General features: G+C 45.0%; 1 protein-coding gene across 5 annotated transcripts in view; it reads left to right on the forward strand.

Moving 5' to 3' along the window:
* Positions 1-17,097, forward strand: part of DENND2A (DENN domain containing 2A) — a 72,825-nt gene that overhangs the window by 38,424 nt on the left and 17,304 nt on the right. For 4 of the 5 annotated variants that reach the window (XM_019544693.1, XM_019544690.1, XM_019544691.1 and 1 more), the window contains exons 6-13: positions 3,609-3,806; positions 6,789-6,882; positions 8,916-8,966; positions 13,424-13,611; positions 14,403-14,512; positions 14,758-14,827; positions 15,271-15,348; positions 15,771-15,911. In XM_019544693.1, the coding sequence (XP_019400238.1) occupies positions 3,609-3,806; positions 6,789-6,882; positions 8,916-8,966; positions 13,424-13,611; positions 14,403-14,512; positions 14,758-14,827; positions 15,271-15,348; positions 15,771-15,911 (930 nt within the window). The remainder of the gene's footprint in view (positions 1-3,608; positions 3,807-6,788; positions 6,883-8,915; positions 8,967-13,423; positions 13,612-14,402; positions 14,513-14,757; positions 14,828-15,270; positions 15,349-15,770; positions 15,912-17,097) is intronic. The other variant, XM_019544694.1, reaches the window with a different exon arrangement.

The raw sequence follows: 17,097 nt of genomic DNA on the forward strand, positions 1-17,097 counted from the left end.
TGGTGCTGCATCACAAGAACAGAAGTGTCCTGTCACCAGGGGTCACGTTAGACAGCATCCTGTTTTGATCTTTTTCATATATCACTTTGTGTTCCCAGCAAAGCCCCTTCCATGCATGCCATTTGGAGGAGAACAGGGGTATGCATAACAGATTACAAAACAGATTACAAAATGAAGAGCAGATGTTGGATCTTGACCAAGATGGAAACTTGCTCATGCACTGAGATGAGGAAGGTTGTGACAGTACACTGGGATAATATGTTGGTCTTCCTTCTCTGGAAAACTGGGCCCAAACTCTTAGTGGGTACATCTACATGTGCAATGAGCGTGTCTGAATAAAGTCTGGGGCAGTTTTCACCAGAGTTTATTGCTCCCTGGCACAGCATTTGCACATGTGCCTGGGACTGCAGCATGGTGAGCCAGGGTGGTGCAATCCTGGTTGTCAGGGAATCCAGGGGGCCAGCCTGCCAGCCCAGAGCTGCTCTGCATTGGCTCAGTATGCTGTAGAGGGGCTGGCTGGGACATGAGGGTGCTGGCAGACATCCCCTACATTGTAGCACCTTTGTTCCCCAGCCAGCCCTGGTCACCATCTACACTTGCATTGTGGTGCATTGAATAACTCTGCCATATGATAGTACTTGTGTCAGGCAGTACTATCTGACAGCAGAGTTAATTAGTTTAGTCCAGCCTAATAGCACTGCATGTGTAGACAGTAATCCTTTATTGTGGACCTAATTAATCAACTGCAGTAAAGTGCACGTGTAGATGCCCCCACTATGTTCCAAGTAAAAATGAGTTATGGTTTGATCCTAGTTCTTACAGTGGGACCAAACTATGAGAGAGGGATCCAGAAATGAAATTGCCCGACTTCCTCCCAGTTTAGGGATGGTTGTAATTGGGGTTCTGATTTGGGCACAGGTGTATGGTGAATCTCCAGTGGTTGGCAGTCTCTGTTTATACTTCTCATTTCAGAAGTATAGAGCAGTGCTGCTATTTAGGCTGAAGAGCACTGGCAGAACTATAAAGAGTTTTGGGCTGCTTTGTGATTTGCTTGAGCCAGTGCTCCAACACATTTGGTCCTGGGCAAGTGGTGCCTCCTATGTCTTGGGGGGGCACCTGCAGATGCCGCCAGTGGAGTTGGTGGCGGGGCTGAAGCTAGTGAGCATCTGCAGACACCGTCAGCAGTGTCGGCAGCGGGGGCAGAGTTGGCGAGCTCCTGCAGATGCTGCTGGCAGCTTCGGTGTTGGGGCTGGAACTGGTGGGTATCTGCAGATGCAAGCCCCGCCACCCACCATTAAAGTGACACTGGAATGCTCCAGTAATCTCTAGTCATGGCCTAGTAATCTGACTGGCTCAGTGTCCATAGCCAGCCTGTAACCCTTTATGCAGTTGCTGGGAATGCTGGAAAGATTCAGCCGCCACCACCTCCAGTAGGAAGGTCCTTCTGCATTTCTCTTGAAAAGGCTGGTTAATAGAAACAGCCGCTACATCTATTCCTTCTGATTCTCCTAAAAGGAGAATATTCCTTCCTTACTAAACCTCCCTTGCTAAATTAGGGACTCCTCCATCTATAGGCTAACATAAACCTTTAACATGGATCTGTATCTAATTAATCCACCAGAATTACTTGGGGTGCTGTAGTGTGAACTTGATCAGATCTCTGGTAAACCCCAGAACTCACTGAGAAAGTCTATAATGGGGTTTGTCATCCTGAAGACTTCTCAGAAACAGCCTTGAATCACTAGATTGCTGGAGAAGTGCAGACGAATCCAGGCTTCAGAAAGAGAAGCTTCATCACCGTCTTTCAACTGCAAACATAAGAACTGCCATTTACTGGGTCAGACCATCTTGCCCAGTGTCCATTGTCAAACAGAGGCAAGGAGTGGACAGTGAAAGGGAGAGTAAACTGGGTGTGACCAGGTTTTTTTCCACTGTTCTCTCATTTGCAGCCTCCAGCATTTAAGGTCTAGGACGTCCTTATTCAAAACTTAGGGCTCATTTTTGCTCCTACTTCCTTAACCCCCCTTACATTTTGGGGAAATGGGAGAAGAACAAGCTCTCCAGGATAGGAGCCGGACATGGGCCTGGCCATTGGATCTGTGGTCTATACACCACAAGGCAGCACCGTGTAGCAATACCCAAGCTAGCTCTAAGTTGCCTTGCTGAGAAACAGTACATTAGTCCAGGCAGAAGCTGTGCTGCTTCTAGTGTCTGAGCTAACTCAGACCTAGCTTGGGCTACTCTACACAACAGTGCATTATGCCTGCAGACAGTGATCTTGTTGGGGCTAATTGGGAGCTGTTGTACTACAAAGAAAGAAAAGACAATAGCCTTTCTTACAGAGCCATTGCTGAGAAAAGCCCATGTAACCAGAATCAACCAGAGGTACTGCTTTGTAATGCCTTCTAATTAACTTCCCATTAGCTCATTATATAAACAAAGACTGGCAATTTTCAAAAGGACTCAGCACGGGCCTAACACTGCTGTCCTTGCAAGTAATGGTAAAACCCCTACTGACTGGCATAGGAGCTGGATGGCATCAGTGCTGAGAGCTTCTGAAAATCCTGCTGTTACCAGAGTGAGCTTTAATCTTCGTAAGGGCCCAACTTTACCTGTGACATACCAAACTGGGAAACAGAGGCATTGGCCAACTCTGCTAATGAGGCCAAGGTAAGCCGCACCATTACACCATTGATTATTAGCCCCACACTGTGATATGGATGAAGGAAAGACTTACAGCAAGTGGAGATTCTCTTAGTGGCAGGCCCTCCTTCTGTATTTTCCTTCTTTTCCTTCTTTTCTCTCTCTGCTACCTTTCAAAGGCTCTAGTCACAGTGATCCACTATTCAGTTGAAATTGCTTCTTCAACCACAGTCCAGTTAGAGTTGCTCTTTCTAGGATGTGAAAGGCTCCCCCTTTCCTGCCTCCCTTAGTGAATGCCACTCTTCTTCTGCACTGCTCTCCACCCCTATGGGTGGGGAATTTAGGACCTGGATGTTGATATTGTATGTGCTAGCCTTTTGTGCTGCCATTGGACTTGGACAACTAATAACTGATGGAGTTAGGAAAGAACTGGTGTCCATAACTGTCCACTCTGGGGTTTCTTGCATCTTTATCTGCAATATTTGGTTCCCACCTCTGTCCAAAACTAGACTGTAAATGAGAGGGATCACAGTTCTGGTCTGGAATGGCAGTTTTCTAGGTTCCTATAGGGCAAATGTTAACCCAAATGTTTGTGTTTGATTCACTAGTTAGCATTTTTCTTGTGTGATCCCAATCTGTGGATTACGTATAGCTGGGGAATTATTTACTCCCCAAACTGAGGCCTTTTATCCAATCCCTGAGTTATGTCATGACCTGAAATAAATCTGGGACTCTAATTGTCTGTGAGGATAGTCCTGTGTAAACTGACAGTCGGGAAAACTCCTTGGACATGCAAGAAATTGCCAGCCATAAGCTATACTTGCCCGTCTGCTAGTCAAATGCTCCAGCTCTTTTTCTTAGTGTTTAGTGGAATTGGTGCTTTTACAATGGTTTCTTGCAATGCCTGGTTAGATGAAGCACTGTATCAATTCATTTTCACTCTTCCATTCTGTCTCCTTCCCCAGTTACTTTCCAAACCCATTTTCTTTCGACAAAATTCAGAACGGCGGAGTTTCAAACTGCGAGACATAAGGAAACTGAGTCGTGAAGGAACTGGGTCCCCTTCCAAAATCAGCCCCCCCTCTACTCCCAGCAGCCCAGATGATACCATCTTTTCCTTGGGAGATCCTCAGAATGGGAAGAGGAGGAGGAAGATTCCCAAGGTAACTTCAGGGTTTATTTCTATGCTTAGCTTCACATAAGTAGTCTTTTTTTTGAGAGAGAGAGGAAGAAGTTTTCAATGCAGGTTTCAGTGCTGCACTTGTAAATTGTATCCCTTATTCCTGGGACTGACTTGATTTCATTTAAGCTCTCATAGTCAGCACAGGGCATTCCTTACATCCCACTCTCACTTTTTCTCTTCAAAAAGGGGCCAAATATCTCTTTAGAATATATTTTACTATAGTTCAATTTTACTAGTCTATGTTACTATGAAGGATAAAGCAAATTAAAATAATTGAAAATTAGATTTTTTTTTTACAACATTGACATTTTAATGGGGGGAAAATGGTGGGTTTTTTGCAAAAATTATATCTTGTTTTCCAACATCATTAGTGAGGAACTTGTGGAGCAGCATTTCCTTTCAAAGGTCATGTGTTCAGTAGGGTTTTCTGCTATTTATATATATGTTTTTTGCAAACTAACATTCAGTCACTCAGTCACTGGTTATCTTTACTTGCGGCACATGTTCTGGGTGGGATGTAAGCCTGGGTGAACAAAGGAGACCTACTGGAAACTTGAGAGTCTAGTTTTCTTTCCTTGTTGTTAGAGGTTTTTCCTCAACAAGCGTCCCATTTAATGGAGATTGTCATTTTATATAGCATGACATCGTTGTATATTTCAGAGTTCTTATCAGATCAGCAAGAGTGGTTAGTCAAAGGGCCATTTGGCTGTGGGATATCTTTTGAATGTTTGTAAAACATAATTATCTTTCCTGCTCTTTGCAAGGGTCTGGCATATGTTGGCAGGACTAGACTGTAATCACTTCTTTGACCTGACAGTCTTCTTTTGGAGGAACATGTGTTTTGTGTGTACTAATGTATTCTGACTTGTTCTCATGTCTACAGGTCTGGTTTTGTGTATCCCTGTTGTACATCTTGGCACTTTGGGGTGCTTTTCCATGTGTCACCTCTGTGTGTGGGCCCTTATTCCATGCTAAGTGGAAACTAAATTGCTATAGGTTAGTTCTCAATGAAATCAGAGTAAACTGTGATGGTCTGGCTTCCACTCACTCTGAGGTAAAACCATGCACACAGGCACTTTTGTAGAACAGCTGGTGTATTGTAAAGACCTGCTTCTTTTTTAACTTGCAGTAAATTGTTCATATGTCTTATGCTCAGTTAAGTCTAGCATCTCCTTATTGTTGTCTCTTGCCCTGTAGTTGTCCTCTATGGTCACTCCTCTAGTGTGTGCTCTCGAGTTATAACAACACCAGCTGTTAGCATAAAGTTCCTTTGCTGCCTTTGACCTCTCCACTTCTATCCCCCAAGACCCCGTACATGTTATATTTTCCAAGATGTTCAATATCTTTTTAAAATAGAAGGATCAAGAGCACAGCAATTGTTGTGCCTGAATTTTCCGCACAGAAAATTCAAGGCTTATTAATGCACTCTTGGGCTCATGTCTACATGTGTACCCCCATCAGGAGCAAATTACGCTGGACGGGAGCAGCCCAGTCCAAGGCTGCTCCTGCCTTGCTCTGCCCCCCCTGCAGCAGCAAGGGAGAGCTCCAGGCTCCCCTGGGGACTGACAGCAGGTACTGGGGTCAGTCTTGATCTCTGCCAGGCAGTGAGAGCTGTGCCAGCTGCAGGGGCAGCTGTTTCCCTACTGCCAGGAGATCAGGACTGATCCCGATCCCCACATGGCCGGGAGAACTGTGCCGGGGGCAGCTGTTTCCCCACCACATGGGGATCAGTATCCATCCAAATCCCTAGGTGGCTGGGAGACCTGTGCCAGCTACAGGGGAAACTGTCTCCTAGCCACATGGAGATCAGGTCAGGTCTGACCCTGCAGCAAATTGCTCCTGGTCAGTATCTACACATGTGCTACAGAGCATTAGTTAATGCACCATTTATCTAGTACTTGTATGTGTTGGTACTAGCAAATGGCGCGTTAGATTAATTTGTTGCACAGTAAGTCCCATGCACATGTAGACGGTGACGTTTACTACACATTAGTCTATTGTGCAATAAAGTGTCTCATGTAGATGCGCTCTCTGGGTTGGATCCTTGCATCCGTCTGAGTCTAAGTTGCATATTGCCACCTTTAAGCCTGTTCAGGCCTAAGGACTGACTGGAGCCATGGCACAAGTTAGATCAGCCAAAGGTGCATGGTACACTCTGGGAGCCTCTTTACAGACCAAATATCACAGCAAGAATTGACAGTGTCCCATCTCATGCACAGAACTTCCCCTGTCCTGAGCACCTGCTAGGAGCAGGTGGCACAGAACTAGCTTTGCTAACTTCTCACCCCTTCAATGTGCCCCTGTGCCAAGGGAGCCCCAATCTGCCCTGTCAAATTGGTTCTCTATCTGCAGCACAGAGGAGGCTGACGAGCTGGATCCTGACTACTTGATTCTGTTAAAAAAACATTTTGAAAAGCTTATCTACTTGTGGTTTCAATAAGTTCTGATTTTCCCCAGCATTTGCTATGTATAATGTATTTAAAATAGGCAAAGGCTTTTTTGTGATATCTTCTATGGGATCAGTTGTACAGTTGGGAAACCTGTTGGACAGACTTTTGGGCATCGAGTGCCCTGTCTCTGGTCTGCATGTATTTAAAGCATTTTTGCACAAAGATCTGAGGAACCGTACATCATTATTTAACCAAGACATTTTTCAGAATCCTCAATGGGTCTCTAATCTGCTTCTGTAGCAGATGTTGAGAACAGTTTGGCCAGGTCTTCACTACTAGACAGTCACTCACAAATCTGGGTGCTGTGGTCAAGGGAAAAAGTCCAGGGGAACTCTCTGATGCTTGTTGTGAACAGTGAAGAGTTGAAACCAGAGGGTGTATGGTACCAATAAGATCCGGTGATGGGATGATTGTTGATCAGGACTAGAAAACTCAAATTAAGATGTCACTTTCTTCTTCCTATTTGGGGGAAGGAGACTAACCTCATTCTCTGTCTCCTGTCTGCTGAGTAGCTGGTGTTGAAAATCAATGCCATTTATGAGTTACGGAGGGGAAAGAAACGTGTCAAGAGGCTGTCCCAGTCCACGGAGAGCAATTCAGGGAAAGGTAAAAGGCATTTGACTAAGGCATGTTGCTGTTGAGTCTTTTGAGGATTTCTATTTAGCTTGGGTTTGGCTAGCTATGCCAAGTGATTATTGTTCTTTATAGCCTCTTTGCTAGTGCTTTGTCCAGAAAAATGTTTTTCTGTTGAAAAATGTCAATTTGTTTAAATAAAAACAATGGGAGCATATCACTGTCAGGGAGGATTCCAGTGGAGTGCAGGCAGATTTTGATACTTACCTTTACTTCTTCCATACTTTTGAAGGACCTGCTTAGTTTTCCAGCCCTCTGCTACTGGACTGGAAACCTCCATTCCCAACTCAGCCAAGAATAGTTCAAGTGTTTTACAGAATAATAGAATTAGAAGTGATCGTTAAGAGTCATTTAGCCTCACACCCTTCACAAATGGAGAATTCACCATTCCTGAAATTTCCTACATAGATGTCTGTCCAGCCACTTCCTGAAAACCTCCATTGAAAGCAATTCCACAACTTCCTTTGATGGAAACATTTATTTCAAACAACTATTTTTAGAATTCCCTCCTATGAGAAATTTCCAAATTTTCTACTTTCCGTTGTGGAACAAAATGATTCTTTTTTCTCCCTAGAATTTCTCTCATAAGAAATTTCAGTGTTTGATCAGCAATATGTATTTCCCATAATTACATATGGGTTAACATATGTTTGGGGTTTAAAACAATATCTCTTAGGGAGGGCCAAATTATCTCATGTTGGCCAATTGTGGAATTTCTTTCACTTTTTGCTGAAGTATCTGGTGATGATGGTTGCTATTAAAAACAGCATACTGGGCCGGAGGGTCAGATTTAGTTCAGCAATTACATTTCCCTGTCACTTGAGTTATTGTATGGCAATTTAGATCAGATTTTGCCCTTGTTTGTGCCCAGGCAATGAAGGGTAAAATTGTGCCCCAGGAAGAAAGACACTTTGATGTGGATTCTGTTCTACCTAACAGACATGGAAGTAGGTGCCTAATTTTCACTCTCTTCCACCGTGCTTGAGTTCCTGAAAAATGTTATGCAAAAGGTGCTTTTTCTGATTTAAAAAACTTAGTGTTCCTTCTCCCCTCAGGTTTTTTTTGTGACAGAGTAAGATGACAGTGGTTGCATCTACATAAGACGCTGACTGTGCATAGCCCGAGACTACTACACAGTAGCATCTCATGGCAGAAAGCGTGACATGATGCTACTGCTCAGGAGTCTCAGACTACTGTGCAGTCAGCATCACAGAAAAGCCATTCTTCAGGACTACTGTGCAGTATTTGTTTATACAAGTACTAAATGACTGCTCAGTCAGTGTCTTGTGTAGACATAGGTAGTATGTTACAAAAGTAGATGCAGTAATGAATTTTCAGGAGTGGAGCAGGGTGGACTAGAATTACACTTAGGAGCACATCGCCATGATCGGAAATGTGTGTTTCCCCAGGGACAAATAGCAGTGGCACATCTGTGCTGCTGCTAGTTGTTCCCGGGCATGCCCCTGCATGCACGCGCTGGCATATGGCAGATTGCCCCAGTGGGGTAGGAGAGGCTGGGCTGCCCCAGCAGCTTTACCTGGGGTCCTGGGGGCCTCCCAGGGATGTAGTGGTGGCAACCTGGGTGTGCAGAGACTGGCTGGCAGTCAGAGCCTGGCTCTGACTGCCCAGGCTTCAGTTTTGGGTGGCACAGGCTTCAGCCATGTACACACCCCCGCCTTTTTTTGGCACTTTTTTTTGACACCGGGATATCCTGATGTCAAAAAAACTGCCACACTGCTAATTAGCAGTGTGATGAATGCATACACATGCGGTGCCTACAATTTGCATTGCCACAGGTGGGTTTGCAGCACCACAAACTACATGTGCATGCTCAGGGGGATGTGCCCTAGCTGTCTAAGTTCGCTTAGGAGGAATAGGATCTGGCCCTTTGTGTTTTATGAATTCTTCCTCCTGAAGCTCTTGAGCCAGTTTTTATTCTGCCCTGTATAAAGAGTGCACTATTTTTAGGGATTCTTCATTTCACTTTCCTTTTTTCCCCCTGATAGTTACCGATGAAAACAGTGAATCAGACAGTGACACTGAAGAGAAACTGAAAGGTAAGGAAATTGAGTGGAGAGAGTAGCCATGGCAGATGGTTACTGATAAATTCACACCTGATGTTTTAACTCTTTCCTCTTTTCTTTGGTATATTTTGAGATGATACCGATTTTCACACTGAAAACAGAGCTATCAAAGGCCAGGAGAACTGTAGAAGAAGGTCACAGTCTGGGAAACATGAGAGTCCAAAACAAATCTAGAAGTCATGCCAACTCCCTTAGGAATCTTTAAATTGACTTTCATGGTTGGCATAGACACCAAGTGTGTTCAGGAGAGGATCTGTTAAGTGAAAGATCACACATGTGTGAAGAAGGCTGACAAGGCAGCTAATGGGTGGACGTAGTCCTTAGGAAATCCAGCAGGGAACGTGTTCTTACAGAGTAGAAAGACTAGGTAAATATATGTAGGGACTGAGGTGCATTCTGTGGTGCCCTGTTAGTTAAATTGGTTTGGGAGCAGTTTGTTATGCTATTTGCTTAGCCCTGTGACAGCTGTGTGGGGTATGAACTCCCAGAAAATAAGTCTGACATCTCTTTGAATCCTTTCCAGTGTTTATTAGTTTCATTCCCTACTACTGTAATCATCTTTCAATTTTATACCAGGAATTAGAATTCAGCCAAGACTGCAATCTAAAATCTAAATTCCTCCCAAGCCTGAGGTTTCTGTATTCCAGGCTGAGGGTACAAACATGACCTAACTGTTTGGGTAACAGGTCAGGTCCCAAACCAAAGGGGCTAGTGCAGAGGCAGGCAATTGTTTCGGGCAGAGGGCCACTTACTGAGTTTTGGCAAGCCATCAAGAGCCTCATGACAGGCAGCCAGGGGCAGATGAATATTACTTTTCCAAATTTTTAGGGGCCCAGTGGGCCGGATAGAATGGCCTGGCAGACTGCATCTGGCCATGGGCCACATTTTGCCCACCCCTGGGCTAGCGTGCAAGAATATGGTGCTTCCCACCCAGCTTCCCACAGTCTATTTGTAGTTGGGGGGAGACCTTTGCTCTGAAAACCCAGAACAAGCTGGAGCTTCCTCTTGAGTCTGGTTCTTACCATGTTTTTTTCCTGCAGGACCCATGTGTCCCTGCATCTGCTTCCTTTTGCTTCAGAAAGACTCTTGGGATCTTTGCTGTTCCTGTACAGGAGATAATAGGAACTGTCCAGGCTGCTGTGGTAAAGCAGCATGGCTGCACTGGGTTCTAGCATCTGACAACTTATTACAGGCCAATCTTCTAATTTATGTCCTACCAAAATCTATAGAGAACAGTTTGTGGGATATCACTGCCATCAGGTTTGACCCTGAATTAGATCCTGGATTGGGCCTTGGACTTAAACCTAATTCATGTTGGGATCCAAACACTACCTCCTTGGCTCTTATCTACCAAAACTTAGGGAACAATTCCACTATTGTAGGAGATAACCATTTCTCTATCACTGCAACCAACTCTGCCAGTGAAAAAGAGTATTGTGTTATCAGTTTAACATGCTGGTCATTATTGTAGTGGCAGGAAATACATTGCCTCTTGTTACTACGTCTTCACATTGCATAAATGTGTTAATAGCACATGAGCAGGTCTAAGTCCAGTGTGTTGAGCAAGAGGAACATTGGGAACCTTCTTTCCCATTTGTCACCACCTCTTTCTTCATTTACTACCACTGCTTTTTGGCTCAGGACATGTATTTGAGATAGATCTGAATGTCAGAAAGATCCAGAAAAATGAGCATCATCTTCTTTCTTGTGTTTAGGATCTGGTAAGTGTGGCAATGGAAGGGTGAACCAAAGTCCCAGATCCAAACCCCACTGAACTCTGAGGCTAAGTCTCAGTTATAGGCTGGTGTCACTGGCTTGACCTACTAGGACAGTAGGCCGGTATTGTGGTTGACATTCTGAGACTTTAGATTAGGTGGTGTCCATTGTGGGAGGGGGAATAATTTAAAACCAGATTCTGTCTTGAGAACATAAGGGCTGTCTCACTAGCTTTAATAGGCTTCCACTAAGTATATGTCAAAAGAGAATTTGAGTCTCAGGGTGGGGTTTTCAGCAGCATAAATCATTGGCCTAAGTCTGCCCCTATTGATTCATAGATTCATAGATGCTAGGCTCAGAAGGGACCTCAACAGATCATCAAGTCTGACCCCCTGCCTAGGCAGAAAAGAGTGCTGGCATCAGATAAACCCAGTCAGATACCTATCTTGCCTTCTCTTAAAGACCCCCCAAAGTAGGGGAGAGCACCACCTCCCTTGGAAGCCCATTCCAAATTTTGGCCACCCTTACCATGAATAAGTTTTTCCTGATAGCTAGCCAAAATCTGCTCCCTGTCAGTTTGTGACCATTGTTCCTGTTACCCCAAGAGGCACCCTGTCCCTGATAAAACTCCCAGAGACTTCAGCAAAAGCAGATATAAGCCAGTGCTGAGTGCTTTTGAAAAAACAAGAATTAAATAGTAAAGGGCCTTGTTTGGAATAAATGGGGTGGCTTGCTTAATAACTGTTTTCCATCTATTTAATTTGGTCTAATAAAAAATATCAGATTCACCCAAAGAACCTTGTCTGCCTGTGGGCATAAAAGGTCATTTGAAGATACCTTGCATAAAACTTGAAGCTATTGCACTTCCTGACATAACTTAAGAGCAGCCCTGCTGCTCTAAGGTGTGTTAAGTAGAGTGCTCCATGAACAGCACACAGCAGTCAAATGAGAGGTCAAGGATCAGGTCCAAATCTTGTATCACACAGTGACACCAGTGGCCCTTCATTTCTAGGTAGAATTCTCTTGTTTGCATTCACCTAGTTCCAATGCAAGATGGCTTATTGCTTTCAGCCAAATTGGACGGCAAGCTTCTGCCACCCAACAGCAAAGAGCCTGTAGCTGTGAACTGTGGTGCTGTCTCTGCCTTGTCATTGATTACCACTTTCTTTTTTGAGGGAAAGTTTTGGCATTTTGATTTGAGACAGAGCCAGACAAATGTTCTGAGGGACACTTGCCTGGTTTCTCCCCAGCTGGTTGCTTTTCATTACGTTCCCAGCTGAAATATCTATTGTCCCACAGTTTACATGCGTGGTAGTTTCAGGTTTGTTTGCCAGTTTTTCTTCTCCCACTGTCTTTGGGTGAATTGGGCTCTTGTGGAAGAAGAGACCTGAGAGACTGTAATTGGCTTCAGGCATAGCATGGCCTGGCACCAGACAACCATTCCCACTCATACGTCTTTCAGCGCTTTTGGTTCCTGGCCACCTTTCCAAACCCTGCTGTTACAGCCTTAGTTCCCTGTCATTGCTTTGTCTGTAGACCTCTATCCTGATTGAAGCATCCCAAGCTCCTCTAGTACTGGGCTTCTACCAAGTGCTGCCAATTTTTTTCTTCTGAACAGAGTCAGTCACACATCCAAGTATGCATAAATAAGGCCTAGGAGGATATGTCCTTCCCACCCCTCTCACCACAGTGGATCTCAATGCGAGTCCCCGTGTGGAAGTGTCTAAGAAATCACTCTTCCACCTAGACCCTGCAGGCCCTTGTCTAAGCATCCTGTGTCCTCCTGCCATGTGCTTTTGGCCAGGGCTATACATACATTGCAACATGCCTCCTAATGTTACATTTTGCCTTAGTCATTACAATTTGTTGTTGAAATTTTACCTTTCAGTTTCTAAATGTCTTTGCCTCTAGCTCAGTCGCTGAGAAAGGAAATAGGCTCTAGTCATGATGAGTGCATAGTATATAAAGTCTGCAGTCTGCTGCTGCCAGCCCAGGCAGAAACATTTCCTAGCTGAGCTGTAGCAGGAGCAACCAGGAGGTAAGGGCAAGAACTTATGGGGATGGCTAGGAAGCTCTTGGTCCTGGGCATAACCTAAAACTGCACCCTGCTGGGGATGGGTGGCCTGGTGGGGCTCCTGGTGGTACAGGAATCCCCAGGAAATGCCAGGCCAATTACCATCCCAGTGAAAGGTGGGTTGGGGTGCCTTAATAATCCCAGTTCCCACAACCGGAGGGGAATAACCCCATAGTAGGGCTGAGAAGGTGTACCCGTGTGACAGAGAGTGGACTAGGTGCTCAAGAAGCCTGACTTGAGGCACCCTTGACTGGTCAATGCTGGGGCCAGGACCAGAAGGGTCAAAAGGGCCAGAGGCCTACCGCAAGGGATGCCCAGAGCCATGGGCCTGGGGTCCCGAGTGGCCTTGGAGGTGTGGCAAGGACCTGTGTGGCCAAAGGTCCCAGGGGGACCATGGCTGAGAGGGGGAAAAGTACAGGGAATGAGGCAGCCCAGAATGAGGGCAGAGTAAGCCATCTGATAAGAGCGATCTAGTTCATACCTCAGATGTATTGTTGATGTATCCATGATAAATGTAGTACTTTGTGTGGAAATATAAATCAGTGTATCAGTGGAAATACAATATCAGACATACACCCATAGAACATCACCAGTTATGTCACGTGGGTCATGAAAAGGCTTTCCTCATCTTTCTTTTCAGCTCACAGCCAGCGCCTGGTCCACGTGAAGTCTCGCTTGAAGCAGACCCCCCGATACCAAACCTTGGAGCGGGACTTGATCGAGTACCAAGAGAGGCGGTTGTTTGAGTACTTTGTTGTGGTCTCACTGCATAAGAAGCAGGCTGGGGCTGCCTACATCCCCGAAGTCACGCAGCAGTTTCCATTGAAGGTGCAGTGCCTATGGAAGACCTCCATCATCAGGCGCAACTGTCCATCTGGCACCTTCTCCCCTTCCTGGCTGCCCTCCAATTTAAACAGGAGCATCTTGTGGGAAGTTAGCCAGAATGTAATACAGAATAATTCCCATCTGTGCTATTGTTTAATAGGCACAAGGATTTGGAGGTTGCTGTGGACCAAAATGACCTTCATGGTGCTCTCAGATGCTGATGGTGCAGCCATTTTGATCTTTTGCTCCTCTATGATTTTTATATAACTTTCTTTGAGAAAAGTGGTGGAAGTTTGGATTTCTAGAGGAGACCCAGGGCTACCATTCACAGAGAAGCTTGTTATCTTGGGGAAAACAATATTATTCCAACTAGGTCTCACTCCAAACTAGTGAAAAACAGGACAAAAGAGGTGAGAAACAGGACAAAATGACAAAGGTGGCTGTGCATTTTCCTGACTGGAGTAGCAGAGGTTCACTACAGCCTTTACCCTCCATAGATCTCACTGGCTATATAACCCGCTTCTGTGACTGAGCTCTTAGCCAAATTGTAGAGTGGAGGTGAGATACCCCAGGGATATACAAATGCAAATGGAGAGTTTGGCGAAGAGGGGGAGGGGAAGTTGCTTTAATAAATCCCAAGGTCAGGTGAGCTAGGATAGCAGTAACTCTAATATCTTCCAGGCAGAAGCTTAGTCTCTGTCATCACCACTTCATTTGTCACAGGAGAAATAGTTGAAGCCATTCCATCCCCATGTGATTAATTGAAAACATTATGTCTTTCTCTTCTCCCCTAGCTTGAGCGCTCCTTCAAATTCATGCGAGAAGCAGAGGACCAGTTGAAGGCCATTCCTCAGTTCTGCTTCCCTGATGCTAAGGACTGGGCACCCATCTACCAGTTTACCAGGTGGGTGGGTGCTGTCTTCTCCTTACATGAGAACTGGGTTTGAACATACTAGTCAATTAGCCATTGGAGCTGTGCAGCCAGAGACACTCCTAGAGATTACAGAAAGGAATAGGAATGAGAGCACAAGAAGGGTATGACCGGTGTGAAGGGAGTATGATATTTTCTGTGGGGTGGAAAGGATTTGTGAAGAAGCGTGACAGATTTTTTTTTCTTTGTATTTCTGGTCTGTGTTTCCTCTTCTGCAGTGAGACCTTCTCGTTTGTGTTGACTGGTGAAGATGGCAGTAGGCGGTTTGGATATTGCAGAAGGCTATTGGTAACTAGCCAGTATTCTTTTCCCTCCTGTGTCCTGAAAAGGGAAGCCCCTCTGTGATACCAGTGTTGCTGGCAGAACCTCTAAAGAAAGGAGGAGGGCTTCTGGTGTTTGGTTCAGTGCTGAAACAGAAAGCAGTAGCAAAAAAGGGCTCCCCAGCTTAGACTTCTCTGTGCTGCTCAGTTTAGGCAGTCCTCTTCAAAACTGTCTGTCTAAACACAGCCCCTTTTCACTTTTTTCTCACCCTGGTTTTTTTATTCTGTTTTCTGGGCCTGTTTCTCATTTCCCCAGCTGGCCATTGAATGACATGCTGTCAAGTTCATGGTCAGACTCTGAGCCTCTGAAAAAATTGTTGGCACAGACAGGGCAGTCCCTTGCTCTCTGCCTCGGTTGTAACAACTCTCTTTTTTGCATGTTTTTGTGTGTTTGTGTTTCTCTCTTGATAGCCCAGTGGGAAGGGGAAGCGTCTCCCTGAAGTTTACTGCATTGTGAGTCGCCTTGGATGCTTCAACCTCTTCTCCAAGGTGAGAGAAACTTTTTTCATAAATGGAAGGGAAGCTGAAAGCAAAATCAGGGTATGGGAAATGGGGACCAGTAAATTGGAAAAGGGGAGGGTCTGGGGAGTGGTACATACTAGTTACATTGACATTGAAAAAACATAAAAAACATGGACTGGCAGACATTGGCCTCTCTTTTTTAATGAAACTACTAGAGCAAAGATATTCCACAATAAAGGAGGAAGCCGTTTGATTTTATTGGAGTCAGGATTTTACTCCAGGTTTCTACTTTCATTTGTCTCGCTGACTCTGGGGCCCTGTGTTGCTCCCTGTCAGTGATCTCCTCTTGTGAGGAGTTAAGGAAAGAATGTAAATGCCATTGTACTTTATTCTTGGTCTTCCTCTCCCCTCCAATTTATACATTTAGTGACTTTGTTTTCGTCTTCCAGATCTTGGATGAAGTTGAGAAAAGACGGGAGATTTCCCCTGCTTTGGTGCAGCCCCTCATGAGGAGTGTCATGGAGGCTCCTTTCCCAGCACTGGGCCGGACCATCACAGTCAAAAACTTCCTGCCAGGCTCAGGGACCGAAGTAAGAACGACACTGGAGTGGGGAGGAGGGTAGTGTGATAGTGATAGGACTCCCCTCCAAGCATAGAAAGAACTGCAGAGATAACAAATGGAGACAGGACCTATGATGCTGGGCAGAGGGAGTGCTCAGGAAGCAGTTCAGGAAAGCTGGAGTTTCTCAAAGAGACAATAGGAAATCCATGAGAACAAACACCCAGCATGCAGGAGCGCAGGAAGCATAGGAAAAGGCTAAGTCAGGAGTTCTTTAAAAACCTGGAAATCTAAAATGGAAACACATTGCTAAGAACAAATGTCAGAGAACAGTGCAAACACATGGAGGCGAAACCAGAAAGGGCAAAGGTGTCAAAATAGGAAGGACCATGCAGGGAAAAAGGAAAGATTCTATCAGTATGTTAGAGGTGAGAGAAAATGGAGGAAGCTGTAGCTTCCATACTGACCGGGGAGGCAAAGCAAGTAGCAAATGATGCTGAGGAGGCTGGATTATTCAATGCCTTTTTTTGCTTTGGCCTTTACAAAAAATGTTAATTGTGACCAGATGTTTGACACAGTTGATTTCAATAGAAAGGAGGTAGAGCACAGGCCAGGATGGGAAAAGGACAGGTTAAAGAATATTTTGTTAAGTTATATGCATTAAAAGCACCTGGGTCTGGTAAAATTTACCCTCAAGTGCTTAAGGAACTAGCTAAAGCAGTCTCTGAACCAATAGAAATTATCTTCAAGAATTCACGGAATATGAGGGAGGTCCCAGAAGACTGGTGAAGGACAAGCATAATGCATACTTTTAAAAAGGGAGAAAGGAGACTCAGAGAACTGTAGAAAAGCAAGCCTAATTTCAGTATGCAGAAAGAGACCAGAACAAATTATTAAATAATCCAGTTGTAAGCACTGTGATTTTAATTATGGTCTAAAATAATAAATAACAAATAACAAATAACCAACGTGGATTTGTAAAGAACAAATCATAGAATCAATGAGTCAGAAGGGACCTAGACAGATCATCTAGTCCGACCCCCTGCCGTGGGCAGGAAGGAGCACTGGGGGTGGCAAGGGTCATAAGACCCCAGCCAGGTGCCTATCCAGTCTCCTCTTGAAGATCTCCAGGGAAGGTGAGAGCACCACCTCTCTGGGCAGCCTATTCCAGGCTCTGGCCACCCTTACAGTAAGTAGTTCTTCCTAGTGTCTAACCC

Source organism: Crocodylus porosus, unplaced genomic scaffold, assembly GCF_001723895.1.
Source record: "Crocodylus porosus isolate Cpor-Errol unplaced genomic scaffold, CroPor_comp1, whole genome shotgun sequence".
Lineage (NCBI taxonomy): Eukaryota > Metazoa > Chordata > Crocodylia > Crocodylidae > Crocodylus > Crocodylus porosus.